Raw genomic sequence first — 27,203 nt, forward strand, 5'->3', positions numbered from 1 at the left:
TTCATACAGAAGAAAAAAAACCCTCATGCTTATATAATATTCTTAACAGTTTGATGCTTTTTTGCTTGAAAACATTGACAATGTCACTTAGAAAACTCTCTTGCCCTTTAAATCAGTAAATGCTTTCCCAGGTTAATCTGATGGAATATCATCATGCCTAACCAAGGGGGCTATATGTACACTTTTGTTCTCCATTGGCCCTAAAAAAAAACCCCTCACCCAACCTTTTTCCCTAACAAAACGTTTCTTTCTCCCTCATAGGTGATAGGATTACAGTCAAAGTTTCTCTACCCACAAAAAGCCAGCTCAAAGAAAAAAAGTATTGGCAAAACCCAGATAGTTACAGATATTTTTCCCTTTTCTAAATCTCCTTTCCCTCTCCCTCATCAGCCAAGTGCTTAGACAAGAGGAAAAAAAAGTGATTCAAATGGTATCATAACACAATGATCTTAAACTGAACGGTACCTTATGGTTCCAGCAGCTGTGTTGGCTCTGGTACATGGGGTACTTTGCATTCCTCCATGGCTCAGCACTGCTCTGTTCTACATGTTGCTCTTGGCTTAAAGTCTCTGCTGGTCTATCAGGCAAACATCCGCTGAGCTCATGGGAACAGACTTTGTTGGATACTGTGGTAGCTGATAATGCAAGCTGGTGGGTGGTGGGACACCCCCACAGCCTCCAAACAATTCAGACACTTGTAGCTTGGGAGGATCAAATCAGAATTAATCACATATATCATCAAGTTTTTACTCACATTTCTTTAGGCATCAATAAAACCTTTCAAAATCTCACTGACAATGGATGCATGGGCCAGGAGCTCTCAAGTGAGGGAGGCTGAATTGAGTAGATCACACTGAGGCTGACTCCTTGGCCAGGGTCTTCTCCAGCCCCTTAACCTGTGTTGGGCTTGAAGAAAGAGAGGCTTTGCAGCAGTAGCTTTATTTTCAAGTTGCCAATGGGTTTCACCTGTTGGTGTCAAGAGATACCCAGGCACAACTCAAAAAATTAACTAAGGGAACTCATCACTGAAGTGGGAAATGTCTGTTAGTTTTAATCAACTCATTTCTGCTTCTTAAATACCCAGCTCTAGGCCTTGATTGCTCCATCGTGGGGCTATTTCCTTGGATGACACTTGGGCCATTGATGATCAATTGGGACATTTATATGTACTTAAGGTTGAGTATCTGCTGCTGGGTGTTTGCATGTCTGGTTTGTGCCTTTGTGGTCTAGAGGGTCTGTTAGATTATCTGAAGGAATACTGTGGGCTTCTGAAAAATGTAGTGTCAGCTCTGGTGCTATAAATTGCAAATAAAAACAATTTTAGCTGAGATGTGGTTTTACTGAATAAATTAACTGACAAGCTCCTTGTCTGACTGAATCCGTATAACAACAATGTTGTGCTAATTATGTAGGGAATGAGTGATAAGAAAGCTAATTACAAGCAGAGAAATATCTCTCAAAGTTCAGACAATATCATAATGAATGCCATGGCACAGCAGAGCCACTGGAGTTCGGCTTCTGTTCAGTTTATCACTACTATTTTGACAAGATGATTTTCTTTGATTTTTAAACTTTTGTTCTGGGTTGTGAGCACGACCCATGGGGCTGTAATGGCAATAACTATTCCTCGTGGAAACCTCCAATTTAATTGAATCAAGAACCTTGAAAACGAGCCAAGACTTTTCTGTAAGATGTGAGGCAGTCTTTAAGGATGTGACATGAGAGATAATATGCTATTCATATTTGCAGGCTTTTAGTTCAGTGCATATAGAACTCTAAAGGGTTAATTTACATGATATTTTATGAGTCTTTTCCATAAGGAATAAAACAATGATCATTTGCTCTTGTTAGAAATATCAGCTTAAAGTACTTGAATGCCCTCTACTATAAATTATCAAGCAATTCTACAAATGAGAAAAATAATATGAGAACAAGTGATTTTTTTTTGCTTACATTTCCACCATTTCTAGAACTTTGCTCTTCTGCTAATTGATGATCTGGGACAGAAAATTAAATACCTGGCAGTCCCAAAGTCAGCAGCGAGATTCTGCCTGGTTTCAGTAGAGCCATGATTTCATCTTTTACCCACCAAAGGATTCATGAAGGGTTAAGTAACTTCACGAGGAGAGCATATGTACTATGTGAAATGCAGACCAGATAGCTCAGAACAAAATGCTATCATAATTCAGTGCTTGTAAATAAAAAAAAAATCTATGGAAATAAAAATCTGGGTTTGTCCTTTACCTGAGACCTCAGCATGAAGTGTCAGGATCCGAGAGAAGTGGACGCTGCCAGTCTTCTTGTTGCTAGAGGAGATTCTTTTAAGAAAGATATGATGTGCAGAGGCAGAGCTGCATGAATTGCTTGGATTGCCATTGCCATGTTGATTTTGTCACAAACCACCACTTCCCTACCCATCCCAGATACTTACACTTCTAGAACCACTGTAGGTTAATACTTTTCCACATTCTTTTAGTGAATTTGTCCTCACAATCACAGACTCTTAAGAGTTGGAAGGGATCTCGAAAGATTATCCAGTCCAATCCCCCTGCCAGAGCAGGACCACCTAGAGTAGGTCCCACAGGAACTCATTCAGGTGGGTTTTGCCCTGTGAAAGATAGAAACAAACTACCATCATTTAACAGATTGGCAAGTAAAGCACCATAACCCAGCTTAGCCAAAAATACAACACAAATCTGCTGCATTTGCCTTCCTGTTGTGGAGCTAAAGTTGACTAAAAACCGACTCAAGAACACTCCCTTTACAGATCAAATATTCTGTTTATTCTAATAACATAACTTGCAGCACATACCTCCTTATAATAAAGCTAGTGAAAGATTGTTTTCCAGACATACAGACTCATCTCTTTCTTTGTCATGAGAACTACTCGTCTTCATTCCCTGGGCATGGACCCGTAAAGATAAGACTGTCATTCCAGAAATATTAGCACCTGTGGAAAGAGAAGCATCACTGAGTTTTAGTAAACTGTCTACTGTAGAGGGAAAAAAAAAAACCAAAAAGCACAGTAAAACGTGCAGAGGGATGCCAGATTGAGTCAGTCACTACTATCTTCCTGCAAATCCCATCTGGTTTCAAGGCACGTGTGTCCCGAAACACGAAACATTTGTGTTGGACGGTAAGCAGGGTCTGAGCAACTGCTTGGATGACTCTTGTCAGACGTGGTGTTGGTGTTCTTTTTAGATAGTCAATTCTTAGGTCTCCCCAGCGTGGCCCTGTCGGCGTGCCAGGTGGATCTACCCTGCTCAGGAAGCAGCTGTGCAGCCGCGGTGCTGAAGGTGACGGCGGTGACAGACTTCGCTCAGGGTGGGAAGCGCCGCAGCCGCATCACAGCTCAGCCCGTTGCACCGAGGGATTCGCTCTGGAGGACTTACACACCCAAGGATGTCAAGGTCAGGTCCTGAAAGAATTGGAAAACATGTCAGGTTTAAATGGTGGGTTTAGAATCATAGACTCATAGAATCATAGAATGGTAGGAGTTGAAAGGGACCTTTAGAGATCATCCAGTCCAACCCCCCTGCAGAAGCAGAGTTACCTAGATCAAGTCGCATAGGAACATGTCCAGGTGGGTCTTGAAGACCTCCAAGGAAGGAGCCTCCACACCCTCCCTGGGCAGCCTGTGCCAGGGCTCCCTCACCCTCACAGTAAAATAGATTTCTCTTATGTTTAAATGGAACTTTCTGTGTTCCAGCTTCATCCCATCACTCCTTGTCTTGTATTAGATTGAAAAAAGTGCTGCCCCAACCTCCTGAAACCCACCATTCAGATATTTGTAAACATTACTAAGATAACCCCTCAGTCTCCTCTTTTAGTACCAAAGAAAATGTGATAGACTTTAACTGTAGAAATATTTGGGGACCATTGTCAATAGAGTGAACCAAACCAGTCTTTTTGTACACCGAGAAAATTAACATGTAAAGCCTCATGCTTTAACAGCTTTAGGTTTGATTATTAGTCAGCACCTCAGTAAGGCTGACAGATGGATTATAGATGCAACTGGGCGTGCTCATAGATTCTGGAAGAGGAGAGAAGAAGAGCCTGAGTTAGGGAATTGGCACCTTTTGAGAAAGAAGGAGAGGGAAAACTAAGGGTTTGGACAACAGTTTCTGAAAAAGCAGGGTAAAGGCAGTGCCTCAGTAATGAGAAAGGAGGACCAGGACTCAGCAGCACCATGTTCCATTTGTGAGTGCGACAGGAATCACTGAGACATCTCCAAAGGCTCGTCCTTCTCTTCATTTATCCTTGTACAAAATGTTAGAAATAAAAATAACAAGCAGCAAGCAAGGAGGCAAGTCCCTCTTTCCCTGCAGAAAGCCTAGCCAAAGGAGCATGGGACCAGCTTGTTGTCTGTGGAGTTGCTTCACAGCCTGGACTGGGAGGTTTGAGAGCCATAATCCTACTGCCCGAGAGAATAAGACAGAGCACAGATTTGACTCAGCTAAATTTCTCAGAGCAGTGGCACATGCAAGCTGGTATATTTTAAGCAACCAAAACCAACCCTTCAGTGAAATCTATCATTTCACTGCCCTAATTTTTGTGGATTTGCTCATGAGAGAACTGGACCAAAAGACTTTTTGTCTTCGAAGGTAAAATTCCTGTCGTGGGACTATATTTATATATCCTTTCCTCTCCAGCATAGGCTTCTTTTAAACTTTTTAAGGTTCTTCAATCAGAAATCACAGCTAACTCAGTGTAGTGCACTCACATAACCATATTTTTTCTTGAAGTTAGAATTGCTTTCATTAAAATATGAAAATGTAGCAAGTGTGAAATGGAATTAATCAATTTTAATAATAAATTCCATCTATCTCAGTTAAAACTCGATCTATGGAAACATAATAGACATTACCTTCCCTCCCTCCCATTTCCCCATCTCTGCTTTGCAGTTAATTAGAGGCCTTAATATAGCCCAGCTCATGCAACATACCAAGAAAAAATCCATATGTTAAAATCTTTAGGCCTTCAGACTTGTTCAAATATTTTTGATTTAGCTGAAAACCAAAGGGAAATGGTGGACAGAACATCCTGATACATCCAGACACCTAATAAAGGGAATTTCTTCAGCAGACTAAGACTACAAACAACTAGGACTTTGCTGGTATTATGCAAGAAAATAACAGAGTAGGACTTGTTTGTGCAAAGGTTTTAATTAGGAAGGTTGCAGCTGTGGAGAAAATGGGAAAATTCTGAGATATGATTGACCTCAGATCAAAATGCTGCTCAAAGAGATGTTCAGGTTTTCATTCCTCAATACTATCAGGCTAACAGTTTGGTACGCTGGATGCTGGTGGGTGTCTAAGCAGTGTCTCTGTGTCATGTTGAAGGGATATTTTGAAATATAGATGATGTATTGCCACAGGTGAAGAATTTTGTGAGCAAGTGAGGTTCTGCTTTCATCTTCCTATTCACTTTTTTAATCTCACTGCTGTTTCTACGAGCTAAGTTCTGCTTTGTCATTGAAAGACTGCACAAGGATACAGCAGCCATTCTTCTTCCCTGCTCCATGGATTGTGGTAGAACTAACTGAATTGCACCTCTGGACTTCTTATGGGCAAAGAGCAAGCAAAGAATTAACAGCCCTGGCCAAGAAATTAACCTGGCAGGCTGGATATGGGAAAAACATAACACTTCATCACTCCCACCAGTATAACTGGGAGCTCTTCGTATTGCAAATCATTACACAACCCACTCTTGCATTTCTGAGAACTGGATAGCAGAGTGTTCAGCCATGAAAAAAACATCATCTTGAGCAGATGTGGCACTGCAGGACCAGCACTGCCAGAGATTCAAGTATTGCAACTTCAAAGGAGGCTGCCTTACCAATGGCTTTCACTGGCTTATCTGCTCCTATCAGACCTTGTCTGTGACCCAGCTCATGCTCAAGAGCTGATGCAGCTGAAGATCTCCATTGCTATAGTAGATCCTTCCCTCTTTTATTCATGTGTTGAAAGCAAAAACCTCCAGCAGCCTGATTTGAGGCCTCATCATCAGTACCCAATCGATAGGCTGCACATCAAATATATAAATCAGCCATTCAGATGCTGTATCAGGAAATCTAAGGTCAAACTAGGGGACAGGCAGTGACTGCTACTAAAATATGCTAATGCTTCTTAATTACAGCATCCTCTATACCCTACTTCAGGCATTAAAATCAGTACCATTTAATGAGCACTCTACTCTCTTGATAATTTCAGTGGATGATCTACTTCTTAGCAAAAAAGTTTAATAATAAAAAAAACTTTGCTTTTTACCAGACAAAGACAGTGCATTACATCAGGTAGAGTACTTTGAACTCCCTTTTTGCATGTGATTAAACTCCACCATTTGAAAGCAGAGCCTGTTTCGTACCTACTCGCAAGCATGTTTTAGAAGTCTGATTTTAGTTTGTACTTGACACGTGACTCCTGCCCCTCATGTTTTGTGAGGAACAGTAATGAAGAAAAACTGCTGTGTAGACTGTATTCATTACACATTTCATTTTAACTAGGTCACAGTTCGAGACCTCCCAACAGGGAACTGCTACTCTTTCACTGATCCACACATTATCACATTTGATGGATGGTGAGTATTCTACTTTGAAATAATTTGGCTCAATTACTACAGTCTTCAGTTTCTGTATGTAGCATGCATTTGCTTTTGCATTAGAATATCATAAGAGCATTGCACTAGTTTGCTTATAGTGATTAATGTAGTGCTTCAATAACATACATGGTTTCCTTCCAGCTGTTTATACTCCTTTTAACAAAAGGACTAGAAATGGATTAATCTTGTAGCAGCAACAGTTTTGAGTCTGAATAATTTTCACAAGACAAAGGTCAGATTCCAAAATGTTCTTCATTAATAACAAAAGAGAACAAGTCTTATGAGGAATGGCTGAGGGAACTGGGTGTGTTCAGCCTGGAGAAGAAGAGGCTGAGAGGAGACACAATCACTCTCTGCAACTACCCAAGAGGAAGTTGGTAGTGAGGTGGGAGTCGGTCTCTTCTCCCCAGTGACATGTGAGGGACGAGAGGAAACGACTTCAAATTGTGCCACAGGGTGGGGGGGGGGATTAGATTGGAGATTAGGAAGAACTTTTTCACTGAGAGGGGTGTTAGATATTGTAATGGGCTGTTCAGGGAAGTGGTGATATATCCCTGGAGATATTCAAAAGCTGTGTAGCTGTGGTGTTGAGGAATATGGTTCAGTGGTAGGCTTGGCAGTGTGAGGTGAGTGGTTGGACTCAATCTTAAAGGTCTTTTCCAATCAAAATGATTCTATGACTTGGAGAGAGTGTCTACACCATGTGGCATCATGTTAGCAACATCCCAGTTCCACACAAGTGAGCCATTACATCCCTGTAGCAGCCCAGCACACAGGGACAGCCTGGTCTTTCCCAGCAGTTTAGTAACACCTGATGTAAATTCATTCAGCCCAAGGATGCTCTTGCATTGTTCTACTTCCAGAGCTGGTTTATGACTCGCTGCATCTCTGCATAGAGTTGACAGTCAAAATCACAACCAAAACACCATAAAGATGGCTGCACTGTCTCAGATAAAAAAGGTCCAGAAATTGTAAGTGGCAAATATCAAGGAATGAGTGCAAAAAAAAGTTGTACATCCTCCTGCACTGTCCAGATGTCCTCCTACATAATCTAGCAGTAAGTAGATTATAGACTTACCAAGCCAAGAGTGTTATGGCTGTGTACAGTACAGAACTTTTCTTCAATTGACTTCCCCAATCGTTCAGGAATATATTTACCCCACCTATATAACATAACAGAAAGTTTTTAAAGTTTGCATCTGGCTCATTTGACCCAAAGTTGTTAATATTTCAGATCACATTCTAGGTTTGTCATCCCACCATTAACCTCCTAATGGCATAGATAATGACTTTAGGTGTACATTGTCCACAGGGGTTTGGCAGGTATGATATCCTAATTTTGATATCCTAATGTCCCAAATTCAGTCTAGTGTCCTCTGGAGGTAACACTAGAAATGATGTCCAAGCTGGAGAAATCTGTCAACGAAATGTGAGTAAGAAAGGCAGTGGCTCCATTAAATGTTGTGTGTCTGCCTCTAATAAATATTTCATCTAAACCAGGTAGTCTCAACTAGGGAATTAGCTCTGCATATTTAGGGCTTTACAGTTTCCCCCCTGGTTTGCTGAATACCATTTTTGATGTGGTCAGGTGCTTGTTTCATACAGGTTTGGTTTCTCGATACAAAGAAGCTGCAGAAGAGCTGCAAGAGGTGCAAAGACATTCCCATGCCTCTTGTGTCTGCAACGATTTCAACTCTAAGATATTAAAATAGATTACAACATTATTTCAAAACCCATTATATATTTACATTCTAAAATATTCCTTCCTGATTTAGAGCAAAGAATGGACTATGATCTGCGAGGTTGCTGTGTTTAGGTAGTCATAAGTGATTGAAAAGTGCCTGGTGGAATGGGGGAATGCACTCAGCCATGTAGCACCTTTTTACCTGGCTCCCATGAGAAAAAGGTTTAAAATAAAATAGGTTTAAAATAAAATAAAGTGATTTTATTCTAAAAACTCATTTTGCAACACTGTTATTGATAGCCCACTTTGAAGCAATTTCCAATTCTATTTGAGCACAAGGTGTTTGGAAGAGCTTGTCCTTCCGTGGCATCCTGCCTCAGAGTCACACAGGCTCAAAATGGAAAAACCCCAGGGTGAGCTCATCCCCTCTATTATGCAGCTTCTTCCCTTGTGGATGGACATTCATTACTGCTCTGTCCAGCGTAGCTTTAAATGAGCCAAGCTGATGGGGCTTCTGCCATCTCAATAACTAGGTTATTTCACTAAGATATATCACTTCTTGATATTCAGCCAAGTTTCTTACCCATCATTTCACAGTCCCATTACTCCTACTTATATTCCCATTTATTACGGTAAATAATTTCTCTTTCAATTATTGTAATGATTATGCCACCCTATTACACATCAGTTAAGCAACTTCTCTGACTGCCTATCCAAAAAAATGTTAACACATTAGCAAATGCTTTTAAAGCTCTCTAGTTAAGGAAAAGGGAATGTAATTCCTGCTTCAGTCCCAACACAAACCTATAACCTAAAGACGAAGGCTGAGAGTGAGGTATGGAGCTGAAGCATTCCCCTTTGGTAATGAAAGGTATGTGTTTGAAATGAGGTGTGTGTTATGAACAGAACTGTACAAAAACCTTGTGGGCTCAAGTAAGAAACCACATGAGTACCCCTCAATTATAGAAAAAGTATCAGACGGAGATCTATCTGGAGATTGTAAGCAGTAAAGCAAGAGAAAAAGCAAAGACAAACTTCTCCTAGGGACTATGAAGCAATAGGCTGAGAGGATGGGTGGAGCATCAGTAATTGGACATCTGGACCTACGTTGACTCTTAGGTGACCTGGAGACACAGGCTCAGGTGAGAACACTCCAGAAATAAAAGAAATACCCCAAATTGCTCAGAGAGTGGAAGAAAATGGCAGCCTTCACTCACCTTTATCTGGCTACACAGATATTGGCAAACAAAGCCCAATAAACTATCAAAAGTGCTTCTGAGCTCAACAGCAGAGCAGCCATCAAGCAATATAACCCAAGGAAATTCGTTTGTTCCACCACAAAGCCTGCAGGTTAGCTTATGAGCAGACAGCTAAGATCAAAGTGTTGCAGGCAGAGCTGCTGTGGCTGGGTGGTGATCAGTTGTCTCTTTGGCACCCTTGCCACCCACTCAGGTGCTAGGGATGGCTCACTGAAGGACTGTCACATGAAAAGCAAGGGGAAGTCTGAAGGTGGGGAACGTTGCCAACAGCAAAACAGTAGGAGTGTTTTCTATGCAAACAGGCATCCACACAAACATCCTCCTGCCTTCCACAGAGTCAACTTCCCTTCTTTGACTTTCTGATTAGCAACAGCAAAGAGAAGGGAAAATCCACAGTGGGCAAAAGAAAGGATGAAAATAAACATGAAAATAGAAAACAGACATTTTTTACTTTCCAAAATGTCAATGCAAAGCATTAACAAAATAAAAGGCAACCTCACTTAAAATACTTATTTGATTTGTTGGAAAATTGAAACATGGCATAAAAATCACAAGGCTGGAACATTTTACTGTTTGATACTAAACATTTTCCTACTGAAATAGCCACGTGCAATGTGTATGTTATTTCATGAGATTTCACAAGAATGCTTCATTCTATAACTTCTGTAGTGATGTTTTCAATGGTTTTTAATCTGATATACCCAGCTTCTAGTAACATCTGAGGCAGTTAGAGATTCTTTAGATAACTGAAATACCCAACTCCCACTTCTAATGATAACACTCCCCTTTGGTACGCCTCCTGCTAATATATCTGTGTGGAAATACTTATCTTACGATCTTTCCATTCTTTTTGACCAAAGGAAGTGACTGAAAATCAAAGAAGAATGTGTCGTATTTTACAGTGTGAGCACAATCAATTTGTGTATATTGGGGTATAGATGGGAAATAGCATTAATTATACTAGCTAAAATCCAGAGAGAGCACTTCCTTTTATAGCAAAGTACCTTCTAAATTAAACAAATGTGAAAGCCTGGTAAAGCAAAAGTATAGCCTTCATTACTTGTTATGGCACATTATAAATATAAAAGCTTTTCATGCCATAAATTGCAGATTTTTAAATACAAAGTACTATCTTAAAACTAAATATGCAGAAAAACGCCCTTAAGACAAAATATAAAAGGGAAATATTTCTTGATTGGTGAACTATATATATCATTCATGTTATTTTGCATTTTACCTTAAAAAGAGTAAAAAGGTTTTTTCAGACTTCTTAAACATTTATGCTAATCCATCCATCAATATTATCACAGGGGCAACAGCACCATTTCCTGCACCAGGACAAAATCCCTCAGCTTGCACAGCTTCACACTTCTGGTTGGCTTTAATGACACTCATCATAGTAGCCCACAGCTAAGTGCTGGGCATGAGAAGCCCTGCCAGAGGTGCTGTACTTTTTGATATTCTGTAGAAGTTTAATGTCCCCAAGCATCCAGTGACTGCTGACCATAACCCATCAGCTTCACTCCCAGAGAACAAAGAACGTCGCTGCCTTAGCAGTGAGAGCTCTGAAACCAGAAAGCATCCTCCAGCATCACCCAGCACTTGCTAGGGTCACAACTAGGATAAAATAGGAAGGAAAGAAGGAGTCCGTCAACAGCAAGGAAAGATGGAGGAACATGTCAACAAATCAAGTAATTTGATGGCAAAACTGTGGTAGAAAATCTTTAGGAGCAGCCACAATGATAACTGAATTGATGACAAGATTAAGTGCAGCTTGGTGAACAGTAAGCACATTGTGTTAGCCAATCCAACTCCACTAGCACTGGTTGTTTCCATACATTTATTTTCCCTTCTGTCCCTCTCTTACAATAAACCAACAGAAATGATTCCTTTAGCATCTCCCTGTCATAACCAAACACTTAGCAGCACTTCACAATTCCTGAATTAAGAGCACAACTTGACTCATGGCTTAATCTTGGGACAACGACTTGCTGCACCCCTTGAAAAACAACTCAAACACATAGATGGGGAGGGAGCGAGGGAACCACTTTCAATTCAGTACATCCATTGCTACAGATTGTTAAGGAAGCAGGATGGTAAAGTGCACTGTGGAGGACAATTTAGATACAAGCAGTGGTGTCTGGTTCACAAAGAACACACAGAGGTCCCTCAGCCCAGAGCTCCAGTATCTCCATGCTTTTAGTGCCACAAGCAATTTCTCAAATGTTGTCCAAAGAATCATTATCACAATTACAGTTGGATAAACATCACAAAAGTTTACCTGACTACATTCAATTATCCATTCAAGTAATTCAAAGGCAGCTGAAAGCGTCAATTTAGGCCCACTGCAGCTTTGTTATGTACTATGCAATCTATGCCATGACTTAATTGAAGGACTCTGAAGTGACTTCCAGGAGAGTTGGACTGGGTCCACTGTCAATGTTTTTCAAGCAGTAAACAGCTCCCATAACTGCAGTGATATTTATATGCATGTGCTAATACAGCCTTATTTACCAGATACTGCTGAATAGTCTGGGTACAGTCATTCTGATGCATTATTTTTCCATCATCCTCTGTAAACACCTTTCCTTCGAAGCTCCTCCTGTGGAAGGTGATTCTCATAAAATATCCCGTCTCCTCTGTCTCTCCTGTTAAGAAATCCAAATGCAGCCAGTACTTGATGTTAAAAGAGATTAACTATTTTTCATGTTGTCCTCAGTTCTAATCAATCCTAGTAAGAGCATCTGCTCAGTGTCCTTAGGATTTACGTACCTGATTAAGAACAGAAGATGAGACAGAACCATTCAAAACCTTATCGGTTTATGGCCAACTCCACCAAGTTTTTCAAGATGAAGGATGAAGTCAGATGTGTTTCCTATCAAAAAAAAAAAAAGAAAGCAGTTGGAGTTTAAATTCTTCCTCTGTTTTAAGCTACATAGTTTTCTATGGCTTTTATTCTGAAACAAACCAAAATGCAGGTAAACGCACACTAAAAAATTCTTCGCTCTTGAGACATTTGTTCCTCTGTATAGCAAACGTGAACAAACTGAAAAAATATTGATGTCTGTATGACAGTGCTTAAAAATAACCCTGTTATTTAGCTGAGGTATTTTATGCATTCCTTTTAATGTTTGCTTTTTATACTGTACAAAAGAATAACGCTTATTATTATAAGCTTATGGCTTAGTTTCCACATTGCTTAATTTCATAAAAATCATATTTAAAACCAAATGCAGTGCCTTAAAAGGCAGTAAAATAATCCATTGTTTTTACAGATGGCAGCTGTTGGCTTGCGAGAGGAAAACTCCAGCAACATATATAAAGTATATAGACACAGTTTTCTTTCCTTTTATACATTAGAATAAAATAGACTGACACTAAGACAAGCTTACTGAGTGAGAAAGCAAATAATGAGCCAGTCCCTGCTGTGGACACCCGAGGACCTGCAGGGGGAAGGAGTTTTACTTGGCTTATGAGGACGGGAAACCCTTGTAAAGTTATTAGAGTTGTTCTGCTCCTGGCCTCACTCAGACGGAGAAAGGATTTTCTTCTGCACAGAGAATGAAAGTCCCAAATTGTTCACACTGCACTGTGCTGATTGCCAATCCATTTAGAGAGCAAGTTGTGCGTATAGGGAAGTTGTTGATGGGGGAAACCAACTTCACTTTAACAGGTTTTCAGTAAAATCTCTGTTTTTCACATGAAGTATTCACCTAGCCACAGTCAGTCTTGTAAAAGTTAGTGATTAGTCATAGAAGAGGTTATTTGAGCACTGATTTTGCTTTGAAGAATATCATGCTGTAAAGCATCCAGTTATAACCAAAAATGTATTTATTAAGGCCTGGAGGCAAGGACTTTTTCCCATTTGCTTTTTATCAAATGTTTATCCTTGTTATCCACACCTGTTGCCATAGCAGCAGCTGGGACACAGCCACTCTCTGTTCACATGAATTCTTATGCACTTCCAGCTAATAACTGCAACGGCCTTCCCTTGCTTATGGTGCTGGAGAAATACTTCCCCACTTGTTGATGTGTCCCTTCTTTAAGGCCAGCCACTGTGCTCACCTAATTACACAATCACAGAGTGGTGGGGGTTGGAAGAGACCTCTAGAGATCATCCAGTCCAGCTTCCTTCTAAAGCAGGTTCTTCTCCATCAGGTCACACAGGAATGTGTCCAGGTGGGTTTGGGACCCTCCAGAGGAGATTCCACATGCTCCCTGGGCAGCCTGTGCCAGGGCTCCCTCACTCTCACAGCATACATTGCATTTAAGTGGAACTTTTTGTGTTCTGGCTTATGCCTCTTGCCCTTTGTCCTGTCACTGGACAATACAGAAAAAAGTGTTACCCCATCCTCTTGACATACACCCTTTAGGTACTTGTAAGTGATGATGAGGACTCCCCTCAGTCTCCTCTTCCCCAGGCTAAACTGCCCCAGTTCCCACAGCCTTTCCTTATTAAAAAAGATGCTCCCGTCCCCTTATCATTTTGGTGAGCTTCTGCTGGACTCTCTCCAGCACTTCCCTGTCTCTCTTGAGCTGGGAAGCCCGGAACTGGATACAGGATTCCAGATGAGGCCTCACTAGGGCAGACAGGCAGCAGAACCTCCCTTGACCTGCTGGCCACACTCTTCTTGATGCATCCCAGGCTGCCATTGGCCTTCTTGGCCACAAGGGCACATTGCTGGCTTATGTTTAGTTTATTATCAACCAGCACTCCCAGGTCTCTCTCTGCAGAGCTGCTCTTCAGCAGTTCGACCCCCAGCCTGTACTGGTGCATGGGGTTGTTCCTTCCCAGATGCCAGACTCTGCACTTGTCCTTGTTGAGCCTCATGAGGTTCCTCTCTGCCCAACTCTCAGGCCGGTCGAGATCCCGCTGAATGGCAGCACAGCCTCTGGGGAATCAGCCAGTGCTCCCAGTTTGGTGTCATCAGGGAACTTGCTGAGGGTACACTCTGTCCCCTCATCCAGGTCGTTAATGTTGAACAAGACTGGCCCCAGAACTGACTCCTGTGGATCTCCACTGGTCACAGGCCTCTAACTTTACTTGGCTCCATTGATCACCACACTCTGGGCTCTGTCATTCAGCCAGCTCTCGATCCACCTCACCGTCCACTCATCCAAGCCACACTGGAGCTCTCCTACTACGGAGCATTGTTGTGCAAGTACCAACGAACAGCCATCACAGGTGCATGCTCTGGCTCTCTCAACCCTCTTTGTGTTTGTTGCCATTTAGGCGCTACGATAACTATAAAATCGGCACCTTCCTCTTGTGCCAGAGCACATCCCGGCCGTTCGAGGTGCACGTGCGGCAGTGGGACTGCGGCGGTCACCGCTCTGCCACCGCCTGCAACTGTGGTGTGGCTGCACGAGAAGGGGCTGACACGGTGGTGCTGGACACCTGCAATGGCCATTTCCGAGAGAGCAGACCCCAGCTGGCTGTGAAAACCACCGAGGCGTCGCCACGTGTCAGAATCTTAAAGTCCTACGGAGGGAGAAAAATAACAGTACGTGGATATTTAAGTGCTCTTGTTGTTGTTGGGTTTTTTTATCCTTTCATAAAATGAGAGTTTAATATTTCTGAATTATTAATGAAGCTGCTACAAAAGAAATATCCATCTGAAGCCATAAGAGCGCCTGCAGCCAAATGTACCGGAAAACGAGATGCAGGGAGGAAGCTGGTTAGAAATGTTAGTTTAACAAACTGTAAAACAAAACAAAACAAATACCTCTGGAAATTTCTACGAGACGTAGTGGAGTGCCAATGTTGTTACTTAACTCTCTGCAGCACGGCAATCTGCTCTCAGTTTGTTTATGCCGGGCACTACCCAACCGCATCACATCAAGCAAATTTCTTTGCAGAGCTTGCGGTTATAAATATTCAAGAGGAAGATCACAGGTAGCAGAATAATGTAGTTTTAGAGTGGAACAATAAGGCAACATTAGTCAGATTCAGATAGCCCCCAAAAGCCAAGAAAACGATCTGGAAATGTGCAACATTTTGGTATCATTTGAAGTATTTGCCTAAAAAGAATATATGGCTACAACACACTTTGCATTGCTTATCCACATTCTCTCAGTGAAATAAATGGAAGAATAAGAGCAGGCTGCACCAGGGGCTTTGGTGAAGAGAAGACCAACAAATTATGGCCAATAAGATAATTTTATCCTAGAGTTGTATCATCAAGATTTATTGCCAGGAAATGTTTTAGGTGAAGATAGGCCTAAAATAGAGCCAGAATGATGCAGGGAGTAGCTGTGCTTGGCTCTCCTTGTGATTTTGCTTGGAATAGGTATTAGTAAAAGTATTAGTAAAGTAGTAATTGAAAATCTGTTAATTATGGAACAGAGAAAAAGCAGGACACGAGGTGTCTCTTCATTTTGCAACTGAATGTGATGTAATTACCGTTACATTACTAGAATGATCTTAGCGAGGAATCCCTGTTCTCATTTACACCTTATATAAGTCTCAGTGAAACCAAGTGGGTCACCCTTGGGACATGAATATGTATCCTGCCTTCTTCTGAATGGGAAACTGCGGGAGCTGTACAGCAATGAACCCAGTCCCTGCCCACATCGCTGTGCAAGCTGCATTCCCATTTGCTCAGCAGTTCCAATCACCAACCTCACGTCCTTCCAGGCTGATGCTCTGAATGAGGTGAAGTCACTCTCTTTCCGTGCACAGTAGCAACTTCCACAAGCCAGTACTCACTCTGCAACCTGAGGTCTCAAAAAAGCTTGTTCAAAGCCTCCATCAGCAGAGTTACATCCAAGTGGGTTACAGAAAGCCTGGGCAGCTGTTAGATCGTCATGGGCAGATGGAATGCCTCACCCAGGGCAAAAGGAGAAGAAAGAGTTACAACCCTCTGAATTCCTAAAATACATCCACACCTGGAAATATGAACCCAGACAGCATGGAAGACTGAAGCAGCTCTGGCAGGATTTTATATGCAGCCTTGTAGGAAATGCTCCTCCCAGTAGCAAAGCATGTAATGAGAAGGCACAAGTTCATCTGAAGAAGGAAATAAAATCTTACCCAGCACTGTGTCAGCTGCAGTTCTCCTGCTCTACCTGTTAAACCACTCAGACTAAAACAGTTCACACATCAGGCCATTTGAGCTTCATGATGGGAATCTTTGGGTTTTTAAACTCAACATTAGGAATCAAAACAAAGTGGAGGTGCAGCCAAGCTGGAGGTACAGCCAAGACCTTCTAATAAAGAAGTCCTTCTGTTCAAAGAAGTGGGTTTATATGATGACTTCCATAACTCACCAAGGCCAAGACGATTTAAATGCCCCGATCAAAACCACAGAAGGACTGAGCTGACAACACAGTGTCCCTGTCTGTGCAATCAGTGGCACTTGGCTGTTCCGTTCAGCTGGACAAAGAGATTACTCAGAGACTCCTCAAAAACTATTCTCATGCCTGACATGATAACTGAGAAGCTAAAATGGGCAAGACTTTGATTTAGTGTGGCCATAACGCTGGATTCCAGAAGTATTCACAGAAATACAAAGATAAGCTAGATATTTCCTCATGGATATGAATAGATTTGGCGGGGAGGAATTTATTAGGGACCAAAACACCCCCACTGAAAGAAAGAAAAGCAGTGAATATTATTTGGCTGAATAAGAAGTTACAGTCAGTCAGGAAGCATTTAAAAGAAAGGAAAATCATTACTTTGAAATTATGTTACTGAGAATGTACTTTTTGAGATTAACTGAAAGCATTTAACTTTGGATTAAAAAAAATAATTAAGATTACTTATCAGGGTGGAGTGCTCCTGCTCACGCTCCTGGCACAGATCAGTTTCAAAGCAGTTTTCTTTTTACCTGTAAAAAGAAAGCAAACAAACAAAACTAGCTGTCAATTGAACCTGGTTTTTCTCTTTTTTTGTAAAATTTGATTGGGACACCAATCTGAAAAATCTGTTATCCATACACTTACTTCTTTGTTTTAACCTCAGGATATTGCTTTTTTTTTTTCTTTTAAAGGTCAGTGTAAGCCTACCACAAGTTCTTTAATGAGAAAATTGCTTTATCCACTTTAAAACACAATCATTTTCTGGGTAATCCGGCCTTGCAAAATGAAATGATTTTTCAGAGGAAAGAAAGCTGTTTCTCAAACTTGGCAGTTTATCTAAAAGAAATGATTTCCCTGGCAAAGACAAAAAAGGTGGCCTTATTGTCATGGAAGTCACTTCAAAAATTAGCTGGTAACTTACCAGTGGGGAAACTTCAGTAGACAGAATCATTAATTCGAAAAGAAAGTGCTTGAGCAGTTCCTATTTCTGTAATGCTATCAGATATTAGCACCACAGAATCTGAAAGCAAGCCAAATAGCAGCAAAAATAAACATTCATAGTGTATCTAAGTGAACTTAAATTGCTGCCACCTTCAACGTCCTACTTTGATATCTCCATTTTATTAGTTATTGCATAAAAAGCTTGGTAGCTGCATCAATTCACTAGGTGTTTCTCTGCCTCTTCAGATCCTGTTCCCCTCAGGAGCATTCGTTCGAGCCGACGTCAGCGAGTGGGGAATGGGTCTGACAGTGAGGATGCCAGGCAGCGACTTCAACAGCACCAGAGGTTTGTGTGGCCTCTTTGATGGGATCGGTCACAACGACCTGAGCAATGTGCCCGAGGAGGACTTCATAGAGGAGTGGAGGTATGAAGTGAGAGAGGATCCCAGCCTGGGAGAGGCTCTGTAGCACAGTGTTCAAGCTGTGCCGATTGGTTTATGCCATTACGTACATCCCTAATGACCTGGCAGAGGTATATAGAAGCTGAGAATGGTGGGAGTTGGAAGGGACCTCTAGAGATCATCCAGTCCCCCTGCCTAAGCAAGTTCCCCTTGATCAATGCAGACAGAATGGTTTGGAAATCTCCTGAGAAGGAGACTCCACACCCTCCCTGGGCAGCCTGTGCCAGGGCTCCTTTACCCTCACAATAAAATATTTTTTCCTTAAGTGGAACTTTTTGTGTTCCAGCTTGTGTCCATTACCCATTGTCCTGTCACTGGAGACAACAGAAAAAAGTGTGACCTCCATCCCCTTGACATACATCTTTTAAATACTTCTAAGTGTTAATGAGATCCCCTCTCAGTCTTCTCCAGGCCGAATAGCCCCAGTTCCTGCAGCCTTTCCTATTAAGGAAGATGTTCTGTTCCCCTCATGATCTTGGTGGCCCTGTGCTGGACTCTCTCTATAAGGTCTCTGTCCCTCTTGAGCTGTGGAGCCCAGAACTGGACACAGGACTCCAGATGAGGCCAGGGAGTAGACAGGGAGCAGAACCTCCCTGAACCTGCTGGCCACACTCTTCTTGATGCATCCCAGGATGTCATTGGCCTTCTTGGCCAAGAGGGCACATTGTTGTCTTACCTTTTATTTGCTGTCCAACAGAACTGCCAGGTCTCTTATATGCTTAATCTAGCAAGAGAAGTCTGAGATCCATTACCATCTGAACAACACAGGGGCTTAATTTTCAGTCAGCACAATACACATAGTCAGTTACCCAGGGAGAAGTTTTCTATTCACAAGTGATGTCACGTTAACAGCTGTGTTAAGATCCCACTCAGCTGTTAAAAAACATGCAGTTCTCACCCACACTAGAAGATGTAGATAACTGACAATAAGGATTAATTAAGGGTTTGGTATTTCCCTTGTTCTTTTATTCCTGAACACTAATTACAATATGTGGGTATAGATTAAATGTTACATTTTGACAAAGTGTGACAATATATGTACCATGCTAAAACTTAATATCTATTCTGCTAATGATGACAGTGAGCTCTAAAAACTTGCACTTTGAGACAGATGGTATGGAACCAAAGCCAGGAGTCTGGTACCCTGAGATATCCCTGTCCCTATCCTTATATCCCATTTTAATTCCTGTTGCTGAACTCTAAACGTGCCTAAAACCAAAATGGGCTTAGTTGACTGTGTAGTTTTGTTTGTGAAGTATGTTTTGCAAATAAGGAAAAGGTGAGCTACTTTAACACACCACCTAACCTGTACATGGGAATTTAGCTCATTCCTATAGGAAAAATGATTTTTCAGACTTATTGCATTTCAGAAAATAAACAAACATCTCTATCATTTTCTAGTTATATTCAGTAGGCCCCAGTAATGGCTATTTAATGGCAATTTTGACCTGTTGTTACAAATTGTGCTGTGTCAATAGCCATCTTTAACATCTGAATAATGTGATAATCAGCCAGAGCTTAATTCTGGGAAGGCAAACTGAGAAGCAGTTTCATGAAAGAACTGACCAGCTGCTGACAATCCAAAAAGGGCCTAATAAAATCCTTAGGAGGACTTGTTCAAAGCACGTTTGTTGAAAGATCAGAAGCCAAAGAACATTATATAGGAATTTACTGTTAAAAAAGTGAAGAGTTTCTAGGGCTTTGCAACTACGATGGAGATGCTTCAGGGAAGGCAGGAGCATATCCTGCTAAATGAGAAGGGCAAGAGAGGTGCCGAGTTTCACCTTGCAGTACTCCCAAGGACAGATTCTCAAGGACCTTTCAGAACATGGTTAAGAAACCAAGCCAGTAGAAAGGCTAAGGTCACCTCCAGAGGAGACTGGATTGGTCTCTGATCCACCCACAGAGAAAGGGTGCAGTAAAACCCGAAACCCAGAGGGTGATTTTTCTGCTGCTGTTTTTAATTTAAATAACACTGAAAGCATGTTAAGTCTTGTCCAGCACCTGAAGCTAGTCTGAGTGATCACCATCTGGCAGTTCATCTCTTTGCCTGGCTCCCACCTCTCTCAAGCAGCTGCGGGGCTCTGAATAGCACAGATGTTTTAAACATCAGCTTTCCAATGCAACTTTTAAACAATAAAACAACATCAGAGGCTCCCAGACCTTAAACAGCATCCAGACAAAGAAGAACCGAATTTTAAAATGTCTATTTTAAGTAGGTAAAAGAAAGTTTTCAAACCATTTTGCAAAACTTTTGAGAAACCAGCAGAAAATGGTAGTAATTTTCAACTCTCTCTCCAATAGCATCCAACTAAGTTTGAAAAAGTCATCTTTAGTTCTTCCATGTCATTATAGTGGGCAGCCAAAAGGAATGATAGTCTAATCATCTTATGCAGGGGACAGAATGCACATCCTAGATCACTGAGGTACTGACAGAATGTGAATGCCTGAGAGGAAGGATAGGGTATCCAGAGGCTTCAACCTTTCCACACCATACAACTCCATCTTTTTGAAGAGGGCTGATCAAAGCAGAGTGTTTGGTTTCACTTGGAAATAACAAAGCGATATTTCACTAAAATATCAAGGGAAAAGTGTTTACATTTATTGAAATTTTCATGTGTGTTTTAAGTTTCTGTCCTGATTCTGTATCCATTTATACAATATTCATTTATTTGTTAAAGATGCTATATTTACCTTAGCCTCTAGTTTATGTAGTATTCCATTAAAGAAAGAGCTACTTCTGCTGCCTTAGTTGAGATTGCAGTCAGTTCATGACGTGAGTCTGGGCAGGTTCAGCTGCTGGTGACACCACCATGCAGAGCTGAGGATGCCTACTCAGACACTAATCTGCATCGTCCACGGGACTAGTGCTCCCCTCAATTACCACACAGTTTTTATTGTCCCAGACTGAAGGAAAGTGCAGAATAGCTCACGTATTTCATAACCCAGGGAGGGTGTGGAGTCCCCTTCCTTGAAGGTCTTCAAGACCTGTCTGGACACGTTCTTGTGTGACTTGCTCTAGGTGGATCTGCTTCTTCAGGGGGATTGGACTAGATGTTCTCTAAAGGTCCTTTCCAACCCCAACCATTCTGTGATGCTATGATTTCTGTGAGCATGAAAGCTGACCTGTCCTATCCCATTCTTTGCTGCTGTGCCCACACATCGGAAAAAACGGTTTCATAAATCTTTGGGGTCACGTTTCAGAAAGAGAAATTACTAACTTTTAAAAAGTGTGTGTTGTATCAATGATCAAAACAGTAATATCATATATGACATTTTCAACATATTTTTGTGAAATTGGATAAAGGCAATTACACTTCCTACATCAGTATCTGGCATCCATCTCCAAAGTGTTGGCAAATTCTTTTGTTTTCCTGAAATCTCTGCATTCTGGCTGCAAGACAGTACTCATGCCAAAATGATTTACATTTTTGGTGATAATTCAAGTTTTTCTGGAAAGGAAGAGCTGCCAACTATTTGGACAAAAAGCATATCTTTTTCTATGAAGCTCCAGGATTCCTCTTGCGCTGCACAAATAAGATCGATAAGAGATCTGTGCTCATGAAATTTCCGAAGTAACTCTAATCATGGCTGTTTATTCAAACTGAACTCTCTGGAAGTTCATCCATCATTAAAGCTAGACTAAATTAAAAAGGGGAAAAAGGATCACCTCAGTTTATTTGATAGCCTGGCCATATGATTGATGGAAAAGTACTTTGAGTCAAAATAAAAACACAAAGAAATCTCCATTGGAAGACAAGGATGAAATAAGGTGTGCATTAAAATGTTTTAAAGGAAAAAAAACCACATTTAAAAGAAAAAACATAGTGATCTAAGTCTTAAAGGAAACACATGAAATAGCTGGTAGGGAGAGGACATGCAAATAGATAACGATGATTGTCATAACAAAGCATTTGAAACAAATATGCCCTTTTAATCATTCTCCAAGCTGTATCTGACTCACACCAGGGGCAAAGCCAAGGCCTTTGTTTCGTGTGTAATATGCAAAAGGGTCACCTGCACCTTAGACCAAGTTCTGCAAAGAAAAGGCAAGCAGTTAGGCAATGCTCCAGCTAAGCACTTAAGCATCTGTTACTAAAAAGTCCCCACGTAATGCTAAAAAATGTACAGGACAACTCAAGAAGGGCAGTGTAAGAGTGACTAAAGAAAACAGGGATTAAATTTAAGCATTTTCTTAAGTACTTTGATAGGCTGGGAATTTATCCATTCCCCAGCCTCAGGGAAAGTAAGTTGACTCGGTCTTGTACACTAATTTGTTGAAAGTTTCCTCCTTCTAATCTCTTTCTATTTTTACATGAGAATACCTCCAGGGAAGAGTTTATTTGACAAGACTGTGGCACCTTCTGAGGAGAAGCAAAGGAAAACTTTCTGTAGATGTCAGAAGGAAAGCACTAAGACCATGCCCACAGTAAACACACTGAATGCCTTTCAGACTCCTTTCCCTCAGTCCTCTGGTTGCCATCAGGATCTCGTGGATTACACCTTTGCTATCCCGTATCTAGATGTTACGTCAGCATTTGTCACTCACTCAGACACTGAGGCTGCTTTAAGAGACGAGAAGAAACTGTTGACAAAGTCTTTTGATGAAAGACACCTACCTAAATCAGTGCAAAAGCGAGGTAGCCCCAAGGAGGGATTGAAACCAGCCACACATGTTTGCATGAGAAGCAACAGTTCCATTAACTCTACCAAACCAACAGAAGACCTAAGGAGAGCAAAAAGGCAAGACAACTATTATGAATACTTACTCTTTCACCCATTGCATGGTCCAAGACAGAGAGACTCAGAGAGCTTTGCCTATTTTTTCCCAGAGGATTACTTTGAGGGGATTCGGATGAAACTTCCACTGGCATGGCCCACTCCCAACGGCCTGACTGCTGCCAAAGCTCAAGAGATCTGCCACCAAATTCTTGCAGATTCCACCGTTGGCTTAGCGTGTAAAAGTCTCCTTGGAAAACAGATGGATGAGGCAATCGATATATGCCTTTTAGATCTGCAGCTCAAAGATGATGTGGCTTGGGTGAGGGCATTGATAGCCCTTTTGGAAAATGAATGTGAAAGAAGAGTGTTAGGAAACAGAGAGTTTCAAGTAGGAAACCAGCTATCTGCTATCCGGGAGGAAATCCTCACCGTTCTCCGGTGTCCTGCTTTCTGTAATGGCAATGGACAATGTACTGACCTGGGCTGCCAGTGCTTTGAAGACTACAGCTCCTATGATTGTAGCATTGCCAAAAGTAAGTAAAAAATTCTGTTTGTTCCTACCCACCTTGCCATGGTATTAGAATTATTAGGTAGAACATCTGCACAGAGTTGTTTGCTCTTCAAACAGTGCTACCAGTAAGATATTTGATGAATTAGTAATCAGTTTTTGACCTTGAAGAACCGATCAAAATATCTGGTTGGCTGGTCCTTCACTTTTTCGCCTCAGTAACTTTTTAAAAATGGATTTTACAAGCCCCTTAGCAAATTGGTTTTGCAGAAGTGATTTTCTTTACATCTGATCTATCACCAGCACACTGACAAGCAAGCTTCTGACAAAAAAAAAAGAGGGTCCTGCTCACCTTGTGGTCAATATTTATGTTAATACTGGATAGATAGTTATCCTTTTTTTTCCCCCTGATCAACAGAGAATAAAATTTGAAAATTAATTTCAAACACTGTCCTAGTAACAAAAAAAATAATGAAGAGTGACAAAATGAACAGGTAACATAGTCAAAACCATAACATAGCTACAGGATATATTTGAACCTGAAGACATGATTCTACAAATAATTATGAATTGCATTTACACAGGAGACCAATACAGTTCAATCCTCTCAATGGATAAATACAAGTTCAATGTGAGTACTGACAGTGCTTGAAACTAAGCACATGCATAAGTGTTTGCATTAATTTCAAAATGTAAGCCCTGCCTCAGCAAACCACATAAGCTTATGCTTGAAGTTACAAAAAGGTACTTAAGGCTCAGCTGTATAGTTGAGTTTCTGCAGCTTAAGCAACAGTATTTCAGCTAAACTGAAATGACAAGGTATGCTCTCTTAACCCATCCCAAATGTGGGGGGAAAGCCTTTTGCTAGGATGCTTAGGACGTTATTCTGTACTTAGCACAGTTAAAGCTCATATCTAGGGTCGGTTACTGTGGCTTAGTTGAGACACCCAAATCTCCATCCAGCCCTGTGAGCTCAGTGGCACATCTGACACCCCAATGCATTTAGTAGATGGGATGGGATTATCCACATGCTTCACAGTAAATGTGTTTTCAGTGCTCTGACTTAACGTGGTTAAAAATATATTCTGATGTTTCTTTTTGGTTAAAGGCAGGCAAAAATTTGCAGTATCATTCCCTAAAGATGGAGGAATTCATTCTTTCACGCAGAGAACAACTGACAGCAGTGACTGAAAAGCCCGTGGAACAATTTTGCAGTACCTGTCTACCATACAATCCAATGCTTAATTTCATTTCTCTGTGATATGGTTGGGTTAAGAGGGTTGCTTAGGCCAGGTTTTTAAGTTTTATTTTATTTTGCTATAGTTGAAATCCTTCAGATTAGAGCAAAATAACTTCAATATGACCTTTCAAGTAAAAGCTAATGGCACCTTGTCTTCTTGCTGCAACATCAAATACAAACAAGGACAGAGTACAGAGCACGACCTGAGATTGAACAAGGAGGTGAGAAGTGGAAAACAAACATATATCAGCTGTGGCAAACACACCATAAGCCATTACTACTCTCCATTCTGGCTGCTTCGTCCATCTCTCACTGCCTTTGCTTCACTTTTCTCCAGCTGAGGAAAATGTAGTAGCCGGCCTTTGCTTCAAATCACTTCTTTTAGGGGAGTCTAGTTTATTAGAGTTCACAGTATACCAAGTTATTCCCTCCACTTTTCCAAAGAGTCACTAGGATCCTGACTCCCCTCATCAGACTTCTCCCTCCAGTAGCATTTACCTGGTAACTCCTCTGCTCTGCCGCTCTGGGGCTCCCATCAGGCCTCTGTTGAGTGTGAGCTGCTCCACAGAGCCTCAGGTTTTACCACAAGCATCCTTGTACTTAGCCTGGTCCCTGAGGGAAGACAGCTTGGCCTTGGACCTGCAAAAGAGCCAACCATTGCAATTAGGAAAGTATAAATTTCCCTTAATGTTGATATTGCTCCATTTGCTGGGAGTGAGTTTGTTAGTGTCATGATAAAATTAACATTGACAGCTTCAGCAGTTTTCCTAACACAAGACAGAAGGCTCTTTTACAGAATCCCCATACAGTTTTCCCAGTATTTCAAGGGCTATATTTAATTTAATAAGTGAATGGCCTTTGTTCTCTCTATCACACTGTGTACAACCTGCATTACCTTAGCTGCAGCTAAGGGTTTGTTTGAGGCTTTTTAAACTAATTCCTGTAAAATATTTTCTGAGGGGTGTGAACTTGAAGTAGAAGTGTTATTTTTTTTCTTTAAGAAAACATATAAAGCCATTAATAATAACTACTCAAGGAAAAGGATGCTTTCTAGTTAAAGAGAGCAAGCTCAGAAGAGAAAGTATTAAATAAAAATATAACAGAAATGGCCATTTTGAGCTGCCACTATTTATTTTTCTCTTGAGGAAAAGGTAGTGGCATAATTCTCTCATGGCAGAGGATGTCTTCCCAAGGGTGCATCTGACCTGGGAAACATTTTCCATTCATTTTTCTTCTTTCTATCATGCTAGTGAGACTATATGCTGTCCTCTCTCATCAACAGCTGTCCACCTCCAGAGGGGTAAGACAACAGTATGGTTGGTGTATTCCATGAGTACCAAAGTACCTGTCTTGTAAATGCAATGTAAAGCAGATCTATACATCCAGCCAGGGATCTGATCTGCTACAAGGAGAAAGAAAATCTTAGTTCTGGCACGCCAAGCACTCCAACATTGCAACACTTAGAAAAGGTCAGCTAGTTAATGTGGTACAGACAAGCAAGATAAGTATTAGTGTGTTTCACCTTTAGTTATTCTTGATTTTTGAGTTTGATTCACAACACTTAAAAAATATATTTGGGTTCACATAAAAATACATTGAGTTGACATTTCATATGTGGAAATGTTCTACATACACAACATAGAATCAGAATCCTTTCGTCTGGAAAAGACCTTTAAGATCATTGAATCCAAGCTGTAACCCAGGACTGTCACATCCACCTGTGTCCCTCAGTGCTACAACTATATGTCTTGTAAATACATCCAGGGATGGTGACTCTATTTCCTCCCTGGGCAGCCTGTGCCAGCTTCAGACAGCTCTTCCAGTGAGGAAATTTTTCCTAATCTCCAGTCTAAACTTCCCCTAGAACAAGTTGAGGACATTTGCTCTTGTCCTATCACTTGTTATTGGGTAAAAGATTCCCACCTTGCTACAATCTCCTTTCAGGTAGTTGTGGAGAGCAATAAGGTCTTCCTTCAGACTCCTTTTCTCCAGGCTGAACACCCCCAGGGTTGTTTATATGCATACCCCCAAGGTATGCCTGTGATGTAACACTTATCTACAGAGAAAAGTACTACAGTATCACATTACAGCATAATGTGCTGCTTAAATGGCAGTTCAAAAGACTAGAAGTCCTCAGAACTGAAGTCCTGTTGATGTAACTAAAGCCAGGATTTCACACCAGAAAAGACTATTAGAGATGAAGAATTCAAGTAAATCTTGAGCCCCCTAACCAGCAGCTCAAGCAGTGGCCTGGCTGGCAGCATGTAGGCAATCAGCCCTGCACAAAGCACGGGTGGGACAAGCCTTTGGGATTTTGTATTAAGAAGCAGAGGTTCTGTAGTGAAGGGAAGCAGGAGATATGAAGAACTGAATTAGGTTTCTGTGGGACATATAAAAGTGCTGCCTCTTTCACTTTATTTTAAAAAGGCAGGAAAGAAGAAACAAAGATGCATGTTGGTTTTGGTACTGCTGGCTGTTAAATGCCAGT

General features: G+C 41.2%; 1 protein-coding gene across 1 annotated transcript in view; it reads left to right on the forward strand.

The window, feature by feature from the left end:
* The window catches only part of LOC133626382 (von Willebrand factor D and EGF domain-containing protein-like), a 182,898-nt gene that overhangs the window by 62,126 nt on the left and 93,569 nt on the right, over positions 1 to 27,203 (forward strand). Inside the window, exons 7-11 of the mRNA XM_062005149.1 lie at positions 3,202 to 3,410; positions 6,506 to 6,579; positions 14,777 to 15,047; positions 18,031 to 18,209; positions 22,566 to 23,500. Of these exons, the coding sequence (XP_061861133.1) occupies positions 3,202 to 3,410; positions 6,506 to 6,579; positions 14,777 to 15,047; positions 18,031 to 18,209; positions 22,566 to 23,500 (1,668 nt within the window). The remainder of the gene's footprint in view (positions 1 to 3,201; positions 3,411 to 6,505; positions 6,580 to 14,776; positions 15,048 to 18,030; positions 18,210 to 22,565; positions 23,501 to 27,203) is intronic.

The sequence above is a fragment of the Colius striatus genome, chromosome 11, assembly GCF_028858725.1.
Source record: "Colius striatus isolate bColStr4 chromosome 11, bColStr4.1.hap1, whole genome shotgun sequence".
Taxonomy (NCBI): domain Eukaryota; kingdom Metazoa; phylum Chordata; class Aves; order Coliiformes; family Coliidae; genus Colius; species Colius striatus.